The sequence below is a fragment of the Salvelinus sp. IW2-2015 genome, unplaced genomic scaffold (assembly GCF_002910315.2).
Source record: "Salvelinus sp. IW2-2015 unplaced genomic scaffold, ASM291031v2 Un_scaffold1778, whole genome shotgun sequence".
In the NCBI taxonomy this organism is placed as follows: domain Eukaryota; kingdom Metazoa; phylum Chordata; class Actinopteri; order Salmoniformes; family Salmonidae; genus Salvelinus; species Salvelinus sp. IW2-2015.
In genome coordinates, this window is record NW_019943154.1 from 149497 (window position 1) to 161539 (window position 12043).

Consider the following 12043-nt stretch of genomic DNA (forward strand, 5'->3'; position numbering starts at 1 on the left):
TTGGAGGGTTATAACGCTACTCTAGTTTCCATTCACAATTTAAAATTGTCTATTCGTGTGATGTCTAGGCTTGAACACGGCAGACCACTGACCAACGTGAGCTAAATTGACTCAAGGGGTGTTCAGTGATTGCAGAATTCAACTACACCTGGTCCTTCCCGAGGACTTTCTGTTAAAAAATCCAAAGTTATACCAATTGCAAAGTGTGATCGCTGTCAATCAATACATACTTAGTCGAATGGTCTGGAGCAACTAGCGCGCATAGGCCACAGAGGTTCGACTGACTGCACAAGTCCCACTGCCGTCGGCGACACCATATGTCCAACTTCGCTCTACTTCTTGCCTTATATCTAACACGCGTCCTTGTCAAATATTTCCGACTCATGCCATGACTATTTGGTAGTCACTCTCATGTCCGCTCTCGCGTAATACTTCTGTATAATTACGATCCTTCGATGTGAGGTCGTATGGCATGCAGATCATCTAGCAACTGGCGCCATCTAAGACACACGACCACTAACGACTGTTCACTATAAATTCAAGTAACCAATTGCAAATACTTTACACTAACTAAACTTGCCTAGCCAGGTTGATATCCATGCCCTATGGGGATCCCCAACCACAGCCCAGATGTTCGACTGCCTGGTATTCAAACCTAGAGATCAACTGGTATTATGTGAATTGCATAGGGCACTCCTTACTTAATATTGCGTGCAATCTGGATTATGGCACATACAGGTATAATTGTCATATCAGTTAGGCGCTTGACGTCATATATTTTTGTTTGTCATTTCTCTTTTCCAATGCAACCAACTTAAACAATACAAGTGTGTACAGCATAAAAACATTGAGAGCAGTCACATCCACGAATTAACTAAGCATAGTAATCATTTATTAACAGACGAGCGTGTCTATTCATTATAAGTTTAGAACTAAATGGCCGTCTTTCACATCAAGCTCCCAGTACATAACTAACATGTGATCACAAGCAACCAAGTACCAGAACTAAATGCGATTCTACAAGCAATCAGTACAGAACTAAAATGGGTTTACATCAAACGCTCAAACAAGGTTAACCCAAGAACTAATGTGCGTCATCAACAATGCCCGTACCATGTTCACCTAAACCTTACACCTAAGCTCATTAAGACTATCCACATATCATGACACCACACTCAGAGAGTAGGACCATACTATAGATTTCTAACGACCACTTACTTATCCTTGTACTGCACAATTATAACCTAGTTCTATCTTTGTAACTCAGCATCAAACTAGATCAAACCAAATCCTTCAAATTCGTTTACTAATCAATTACAGACCTAATACACTGATTATCTATCGACACGATGAATCTAGATAATTCCTCAGTGAAGTAACTGGAATAAGTTCACACCTCAATCCCGATTCCTCTCCAAGCTATTTCAATTATATAACATACCGTTACCTAGAAAGTACATCTATGCCTAACTATATCTGTAACCTAATTACCAAACATACTCTCGCACTATTGGAACATAATAATATGTACCCACACGTTGTAGTTTTGTTTGGGCATTGTTCACAATAACACATCAGTATATATGGTGCATAGCCCCATATATGATTTAAGCCCTAACATGTGGAGCGCGATGTTCCCAATATAACAAACTAAATATAGAGCTACGAATGTCCTTCCTTATTTGCGTCTATGTTTCCCCCTGGCTTCCTTTATGTTCCTCCCTTGAACCGGACAAATCGACTCTATAAACCAGGTACCCATCCTCAATTTCCACTACGTCAGGTCAATATGCATATTATGTTACTGAATTGTATTAGCCAATTTCTCTTACCCCATGTGATCCCAACTGTTAAAAGCTAACAACAAATCCCGAGTATCAAATATGGCTAGCTTTATGTTATTCTCGTAATTCCATGACCTATCATGTGATTACACTCACACAGCAGGCTCACTACTAGTGCTTTTTCACATGGTATGTGATTTGCATTAGCGTCCGCGAGGGACGTTCAATCTGCACCATTCATATCTTCTATCTAACACTTGTACATATCTTTCCCAAAATGAATGCCTTAGTTCTCCCACACATTTTGTTTTAACCCAAATCACTGTGATTCCTATTCTAACTGGAACAATTCTTAAACATCTACTTCATCGTACCACAGTAAATTCACCCCCAACCCACTCATTTCTATCCATAGTAATGGTAAATTCCTTCAGTTAAGCCACATAACCAGTCCTGCTCCTCTGTAAGCAACTGTGATACGACGCTAGCTCCAACAATCAGAGAACTCCTTCTCTCCCTGTCAAGACTTGTGACGAGATTAACCCATATGTCGTTACTTTTAACCTCCTGAATCGAAGTATCATACAAGACTCTCCCTCCTTGTAAAGTACGAATGTTCCGATCGTGCAGTACACATTCAACCTAGAACCTTCTCCACTTGATAAAGAACCTGTGACATCAACGATTACTTCAAGACCTCCACCCCTTCAGCGTCATATAGACTCTGTGCGCATCGAATATACATCAACTCCTCAATACACCTGGCGTAAGAGCTGCGCTACTAACTCAACATGCACTTTTCATATGAAGACACTGCTTAATTCATCTGTACGGTGACTAGTACTCAAACAGACCTCTCCCCTGTAAGACACATCCTGATACTGTCGACTAAGAGTCATCAACAAGACCTCTCTCCTCTTGTAAAGCGCACCTTGATCGTAACAGTAGTATCAAACAGTCCTCTCTCTCCCATCTGTGAGTAATGTACATGTGATCCCAAGGCTCCTTCAAAGCGAGACCTGCCTCTACTTTTCCTGGAAGACTAGTGAACACAGAAAGTCTCATCAACAATAGACCTTATCCACCTGTACCATTGACATGTTGACCAGAGAGTAATCATACGGGTGAAAAGGGAACTTATAAACTTTACGTACTAACCCCCGTTTCACTAACTTATGTATCTTCCAAGTCCACACCACTCTTTACACCTCAAAGCATTTAGCCTATATTTCGACTAATCTCTTCTATTAACTACTGTAACAACTAACACTCTGGATGCAAGCCTCCTACATCCCTTGGTAGCACATTCATTCATAATTGATTAAATCCAGTATGTCATCTCAATCTTCCGTTCATTTCCCCACGCATTACCATACTCAACTGAACACGATCGACCCACTATTAGACCGCATACGAGTATATTTATAGTATAAATTAATGTCTATATGTTCCTAGAGAATACCGTACTAGCTTAATTTCACAATGGAACCAAGCGTGAATATTATTTATAAATTTGCATGACCACAGCCAATTATATCGTAAAATCTACACTGTTCTTTATTTGACATCCATTTTCCCCATCACAACCGTGTAAACATAAACAACTAATATTTTCCCATATTCTCTTCTACAAATTCTATCTCATTTGACTTTCTCATTGAGGTCTTCAAATCCTTGAGCTCATAATTATGTATACACCACACTTTCATCAGAAACCCTGAACTCCCCAAAATTTGAGCAGTACACATCCTACTAAATACTCCCCTCTTTCAAATATATTTTACAACCCCATAGATATATCTAAACATTTTCGAAAATGAAATTCGCGGCAGACATAGCACCGCTAACCATCACCCATAGTCACTATCACATTGATAGGCAACCTAAGATCGGTTTCCATCGTGAATCAGCATATACCAGTTTTGTGCACTATGCTCCGTACCGAATTATTATCCACAAATTCTCATTGCTGAGAGCCCTGTGAGACAAACAACTTTCGATATGAATTTCGAATACAGTACAGTCATAAAAATGAGTTACGGTACATGACTAGAAGACGATCACTCACTCAGTAGACGTCACGTCACAAGCTCAGTCTAGACTACGTAGAATTATTGCTCACTGTCTCTAGCGTACAATAAGTGAGACCAGCGTTGCTGTACTGTTACTCCCCTGGAATCTCTTCGTCGCTCTCTATACCCATTGTCTTAGTGCCAACAAGTAGACCAACTACAAGATACCTCCACCTAACTAGAGACGAGGAAAGCGCTACTCTATAATCATGAAAAGATGCGCCTATTTAACCCTTGACCTTGTGTGTCCTTCCTACAAACTACAATAATATAACAAGGAATAATCGAGACAATTTACCCATTTCTACGTCACAATTACCGAATATCGCTCTTTCAGTTACGATTCGAGTGACCAATTTATAGTAGGACTACACCTCTATCCTCATTTTCTACTTTATAGGCATGTCACCAAAATACATAGCAACACTTTTTATCCATTAGATCGCTACTACACAAATTCCGAGACAAGCCCCTACTCTTAACCTATCAAATGTCCTTATCTCATCGTGAAAACCTAGTCTTTCCTCCCCTGGACCGTGTGCGCCAGTGGTCTAATGGACTACCTCGTGCATGCTGTCTTCAACAGTCGCTTAGCTGTGCCACCAGGATCTGCAAACTCGATGCCAAGACAGCTCTGAGTTCAGACACCCTTCGCGCTGACCACTGAGTATGCCGGTAGGCCCAAGCGTTAGAGGCGAACCCGCACCTATAACTATGCGTGATAACTCTATTACACCCCCCTAAAGCGTTCTAGTCCTGGCATAAGCAGTACTGGTATATAGCGGATTCAGGGTGATTGGCAGCGACTACTCTAGGCGTGAAACTATACCCTATCGTCCTCATCCTCGAGCGACACTTAAGCACCTATGTTACCGGACTGTGAAATCGCCGTTAGTCTCCCCGCTGACTGACATACCAGGGTCGCCAGGTGTACAGTGTTTACTCCTCCGAACACTCCAATATGCGTCAGTTCGCCACCGTACGATACTCTCGATCGCCTCGATGAGCGATATCCGCTGAGCATATGATCCATTATGTTTCTAAAGACATTTCTCAAGCTCTGGTCAGTCGTTTCTGAGCTTTGTTGAGCTCTTCGGAGTGAGAGCGCATGTGAGACTCACACATGCACTATCGATTCGCACACTATCCAGTTTCACTCTAATGACAAACCCCGAATTACTATGTAACAGCCCGAATTGATATGTGAAAAGGACACCTAGTTCGACCTTAAACTTTTACCATTATGAGTCATATTACGAAACTTAGGTGCGATGAGCAAATAAACTCACTAACGCAAACACAAAAAAAAAACTAATGACCTTCTTCTAAGCCTAAGGATGACTACAGCCCTAGCCTACACTACATAATAGAAGGCTAGTCCAATAACCATAAATTTGTCAGCTAGTTTAACACACACCAATTAGCTCTCTCTCTATTACTTATTTATCACTCCTCTCATCGCTTGCTTAGTCTTTACATATATTAACATCTACAATATCACTATATCAGATTCCGCTAGATAGATATCATGCTAGTGTTAAAATCCACAATCATTAAGAATATTACATATTACATAACCGTGCTCTACCGATATCACTTCTCCATTATACAGAATGCTGCAGCCAACCATACTTTTTATATTCATTTACCCCTTTTCTCCCAATTTTATCGATATGCACTAGTACATACATTATGACAGGTAGTGTATACACGTCTCTACTAGTGTACTCTTCCGACTATAGCAACACCGCACCTACTACGGACGTGAGCATGCTACTAACCTAGATCTAGCGTCTTAAGCACCACATAGCGTCCTTACCAGTAAAAATCACCAATCCACCAACCCCACGCTCTTTGAACCTCAATAGTCACATCCAACCCGAGAAAGCCAAGTCTCAGCTAACCAACCTTAGTCCGTAAACGTTTAACACACTTGATACACTGTCAAACACTCTACTCTAAGCTGCTAGCGTGCAACATCAGCAACCCGGCCCCCGCCCATCAGGTAAAGTCAGCTCAATGTGCCGCCAGAAATATGAGCTCACGTATAATCCCCTGTCACCAAGTCCACAAACCCCTCCCTATAACATCATCTAACCACTTAACCACAGACCCGACGTAAACGTATGAGGCAGCCTAAAATTGTATTGCGCAACAGCCCTCACGCTTGAGGCTTCCTCCTCAGCGAGTTCAATATAACATCTACATATCGACTAAGGCAACGGCCATCGCAACAGAAGGCGCGCTGTGAGGCTCGATCACAGACATATATATACCACCTCATGGTGCGTGAACCATGCTTTTAAGCCAACTGAAGAAGTCCCAGAATCATCCATTAGGCACTCCCATCCCTCTGCTCCGAAATCCGCAAGAAAAACCTTTCGTGAATGGGGCCCACCCTGAAGAAAATGGATTTTCTTGAACCCTTCTCAGTCAGGATAGAATTCGGGCTATCTCTAATAGTCATACCCTTATGTAAAAGACATTCTTGCGCTTCTGGTAATCCTTAGACTATGTCAATCAATAGATCGATTTGTAAGACCTCATGAAATCAGTGAATCTGCATAAAAGACACAACAGAAACTTAACGTAATATCTAGGCGTAACTAAATATCTACCTATGAAATTTATTCATGTCTACTGATGAGCGATTAAACACGAGCAGGGTGGCCTTTGGTGCTCTCTCCTCTGCCTACTCTCCTTATTATTTACACTAGCTCTTTTATACAAGTGAACCAGTGACCTTGCCTATAACCAATTTTGTATAGTAGTCATACTCAGTAGTACAGCCCCATGTAACACGATATGAGAGGAGAGAACGAGCAAAAGATTCTCAGCGACTATATGCACTTCAACGACATGTTCAAATGTAGATTCTAGCGCTAGCTGCTGCAAGCTGCACTATCCTCTTCTGTCACTTTGTTACCTGACCTCGAGTTAGTAAACTTGTGATCTTTTATGTAAATTTCGTACAATACATATGGTAAGTTTGTCAGGCAATAATAGACAAAAAAAAATGAATATTTTAGAGGAAACAATATCCGGACGGCTGAAACACCAAATGTTCTTAAACTTACTTAGTTGTAATCAGTCTAGCTCCGATTTCTATAATTACACAACAATAGTGGTTCCTTACTATAGCGCGTGGGGATACATGTCATGAGATTTTATTATGTGTGTCACTTTGGGTATTTTAAACCAGTTCAAGCGAGCAACAATTTTGCTTGAGGCTGACAAATATCTACGTTCAATTAAGACCTCCCCAATATAAAAAATTAAATAATAAATTTTACAAACAATGAATAAAGGTGTGAAAATCACATTTACCACATGTTCTTTGTAGACTCTTTACTGTGTTGAGAGAAGATCTATGCACGACTGTGTGATTTAAAATTCATGTGGAACCAATCACAAATTTACCATTAATAATCACCATTTGCTGATGAATTTTCCCAGATCGGATAATCTTTCTACAATTATTACCCTATTAAGTCTAATATACACTTGTGGTGGAAAAGAAATAAAACACACAAAACACTGAGCCCATTAATATCGAAGATGTGGCTCACCAAGGATGTAGGAGGCCTTCGACAGGAGTGTATTACTCTGTTTTAGTTTTGTCACACCCATTTGATTAGATGTTGTAAAAACTCGCTAAACTACAATTGGGTAACACAAAGGAATGCTCGGCATGTCGGGATCTCTGTGAACAATATAATCGTGGAACCAAGTTATCCTTTCACCCCTGTTGATGATCTCTGTCAAGTCTACACACAAAGGGGAGAGGTCTGTTGATACACTCTTCAGCTCGAGGATCTCTGTTAGTCTTACAGGGAGGGTCTGATACTCTGTCAACAGTCTTACAGGGGAGAGGTCTGTTGATACTCTGTCACAGTCTTACAGGGGAGAGGTCTGTTGTATACTCTGTCACACAGTCTTACAGGGGAGAGGTCTGTTGATACTCCGTCACACAGTCTTACAGGGGAGAGGTCTGTTGATACTCCGTCAACAGTCTTACAGGGGAGGTCTGTTGATACTCTGTCACAGTCTTACAGGGGAGATTGTCTGTCTCGAATACTCCTCACAGTCACAGTCTTACAGGGGAGAGGTCTGTTGATACTCCGTCACAGTCTTACAGGGGAGAGGTCTGTTGATACTCTGTCACAGTCTTACAGAGGAGAGGTCTGTTGGCTAATGAAAGGAATTCATACTAAAGGTGATCTGTACAATGAAGATGTTTTAATGTCATACTCAGATTTGGTTAAAACGAAATGTGGGAGACAAGGCACATTTTGGAAAAAATGTACAATWGAGAGAATGTTTGTWAACCGGCTATCAACAACATCCAGGAAATAACCCAGTAGCTGAGCATTTGGAATTACACAAACATAAAGCAGCCATTTTATACTCAATYTTTAGTCATCYGCAGGGTAAAGAATGCAAAAACCTCAGAACAATATGGCAAATTGACCTMACGTGTGAAATTGAGGATGGTACCTGGTTAAAGATCTTGTCCAGCTCAAGGAGGAACATAAAGGAAGCCAGGGGGAAACATACGCAATAGAAGACACTARATAGGTTTTATTGGACCCCAACAAGGCTTCATRAGATGGGGCTGACCATCTGATGTGTTGGAAATGCCAAAAAACACACTGGGACATTATTCCACGCAATATTGGTAATGTACATTAGTGCAACTTTTCTGGACGGTTYTTTTGAAATATCTGGAGGAATGGATGGMGTTAACAATTCCAGTTTCACTGAGAATATGTCTCTGGCCGATAGAACAGAGTTATCTAATGTAACAATTGAGGAATTTGGTGTCGGTGTCGTTACAGCAGCCAGAGTAATCCTTAGAATGTAGAAGGGTCCTACTCTGAGTGGTCATGTGTCTAAGACTGGGAGGTGATGACTGTCGCTTGTGAACCCATTTAGTTCTGTACTGTTGCTTGTGAACCCATTTAGTTCTGTACTGTTGCTTGTGAACCCATTTAGTTCTGTACTGTTGCTTGTGAACCCATTTAGTTCTGTACTGGAGCTTGTGAACCCATTTAGTTCTATATAGTAGCCTGTGTATATGTGCTATGTCTGGATGTCATGCTCAATGTTTTTATGCTGTACAATGTTTTATTTGTGGAAAGAAATGACAAAAAAAATATGACCAACCTACCATAAATTACTGTATTCCATAATTCCTGATTTGCATATTAAGTGCCCAATTCACATAATACCGCATTTTAATGTTTCATTGTTACTTTTATTTGAATATGTGTTCTACATCAGCCCTGAAAAATGTCATAACAATATGACCACCCCATCTTGAGATATTGGACAAAACGTGTTAAATATAAGAAGCAAGAGCAGTGACTTGGCGCCTGCGGCAGTGACTTGGCGGCAGTGACTTGGCGCCTGCGGCAGTCCAGGACCAGGAGTGATGCAGCCACTTCATGTTTTTGATTTAACCAAAGCTGGAAGACCAGGTGTGTTGAATTTCTGCAATCACTGAACTGATCAATTAGCTCAGTTGGTCAGGGCTGCGTTCAGTACATCACAACGTAATAGAACATTTAATTGGATGGAAACTGTGCTTTACTCAATGACCAGATAAAAACAGGGGAGAGGTTTGGATAGTGAATTCCAAATGAACCGCTGACCTTTAAAAACGTCACTCATTGCACAAACCACCGAACGGAGCAAACGTGCAGTATCTCAAAATATGTTCAAGAACCAGCAAGAATGTTTGGGGAAAATGTGTTGTTCAGTACAAACCATTCACACCGTAGCAAACTTTCAAGCGAACTGAACGCACCCCTGGCGTGGTGCCTAGTTGGAACAAAATCATGAAAGTATCTGTGGACTCAAGAACAGGGTTGCTTACCCTGGACTAGGGATTAACATTGACCTGTCTGCAACCTTGTCCGACAATTTGAAAAATAGATCTCAGCAATGGAAAAATTCTATCCACATGAAAGAAAGTTGTGTGTTCATGACACGCTTCTCTATAACATGGAATACAAAGTACAACACCAGAACCACAGGTTCATTTTGTCCCCTAACACCCTAGTATTGGGGTTCTGCCGCAGAGTATCATGGGTATTGCTGTGTTGTAGATATTACATTCTAGATATCACATTCTATATAAATGGTTGAATTGCACGCTAAAAATTCAGGGTTCAACAAGGGTCCTTCTAAGAACCTCAAAGTTCCTTCTAAGAACCTCAAAGTTCCTTCTAAGAACCTCAAAGTTCTTGGCTCTGAAAATTGCCACCAAAAAAGGTTCCTCCAAGAACCCCATAGGAGGTGGGATTCGTCGAGGAACCTCCTTAGCTGGTGGGGGTTCTCGCAGGAACCCAACAAACATTTGGATTGACAACAGGTGCAGTCACTTAGCAATGTAAAGATCTCCTCAACTTAAGGTGTATCCCTTATATGATTTAAATCAATATTGTTTTGTGATGATACCATCTATKTTTTCATATTTGTGCAAATCTTTCTAAAAACAGTAAATTGGATATCAATCAACAAAGAGTTAAGAATATGTTGAAGGCTAGCTGTATTGGGAGCAGATGACTTAACTACTCACTTTTGTGTCTGTAGGTATACAGACGAGGAGGCATACTAAGGTATGTCTATTGGTCTGCAGATCACATTTACCATCCTCACCTCTTCAATTAAAATCCCATAAGGCCTCTACATTATGGTCAAGGTATGTGTATAAAGACCATAATCAAAACGGTTTCACATTCACCACAAAAACCAAGGTATGAATACTGTTGTGTGCATGTTTTGTTAAACATCTGTATAATTACTATTTTTAGAATTGACAGACTTCACCTTCCCTACACCTCTGACGAATATAAAAACAGGAAACCTGTTCAATTACCATGCACTGCAAAAATCATTCTGGCTATGGATACGGTGAACATTAACATCAAACACGGCAGAGGATATACCCATTAGACTTGAGGCTCTACTGGGAGTTTACCTCATATTGTGATTGTTTTATTCTGCTTTGCCACTAAAATAATAATAAAAAACGGAGAACTAAAATATGGTGTTGTGCGTATTATTATGAATCATTATAATAGGCAGTTAACCCCAAACTTATAGATGTTCCCCCACAGTTTCAATGTAACGAACCCCTAAAGGATACTCCAGGAACCTTTTATTTTGTGAGTGTGATTCTGGTCTCATCACTAATTAATTGTTATAAAGACGTGGTCCCGAAATCCACGAGACAAAATACAGTATAAACATTTTCAGTATATTTTTATACTTTTCTAGTCCAACCAAACAATGTATATTCCAATGAGCGGTTTCAACACAGCTAGAGAAAAAGTTGACAGAATGAAAATATTACAGTACCATAATCTTTCTCCAACGAGATGGTCGCTCTGTTTGTCCACAACCAGAAGTGCACCACTACCGCGACAACACACGGAACTAGAAGCAAGGCTAGGCTTCGCATGGACGGATCGCTTGGTGGAGATGCCAACGGTTAACGAGTAGGCTATAAACTGGGTACGGTAGTGGTGTGTTGTTATCTGTGTGTAGCATAAAACGGTATGTGCCTCTTGTACATTTCTGTGCTAAATGTCACATGTCTGCCTCGCTCCTGTTCTGATGACGATGGTCATTCAACCAATGGAAGTGCAGACATCGAACCGCTATGTTTTCTGGGATATGAAGTACTGTAGTCATTACGCCACAGGTCGCTAAAACAACAAAATATTTGTGCAACTGGGAGCGGTCCTATTTTATCATTGAGATTTCAACATACAGTAGTAGTAGGCTATTACTGATCTTTAAGCAATGCTAGTATTGTTACATGTATATACAGTACCAGTCAAATGTTGGACACACCTACTCATTCAGGGTTTTTCTTTATTTTTACTATTTTCTACATTGTTGAATAAGTGAAGACACCAACACTATGAAATAACACATATGGAATCATGTAGTAACCAAAACAAGTGTTAAACAAATCAAAATATATTTTAGATTCTTCAAAGCAGCCACCCTTTACACACTCTTTGCATTCTCTCAACTAGTTTCACCTGGAATGCTTTTCCAACAGTCTTCCCACATATGCTGAACACTTGTTGGCTGCTTTTCCTTCACTCTGCGGTCCAACTCATCCCAAACCATCTCAATTGGGTTGAGGTCAGGAGTGATTGTGGAGGCCAG

The 12043-nt window shown here is 40.6% G+C and overlaps 1 protein-coding gene across 1 annotated transcript in view; it reads right to left on the reverse strand.

Moving 5' to 3' along the window:
* The window catches only part of b3galnt2 (beta-1,3-N-acetylgalactosaminyltransferase 2), a 35607-nt gene extending 24137 nt beyond the window's left edge, over positions 1 to 11470 (reverse strand). The window contains exon 1 of the mRNA XM_024139365.2: positions 11222 to 11470. Coding sequence (XP_023995133.1) covers positions 11222 to 11324 — 103 coding nt within the window. The 5' untranslated portion in view covers positions 11325 to 11470. The remainder of the gene's footprint in view (positions 1 to 11221) is intronic.
* Between the last annotated feature and the right edge of the window lie 573 nt (positions 11471 to 12043).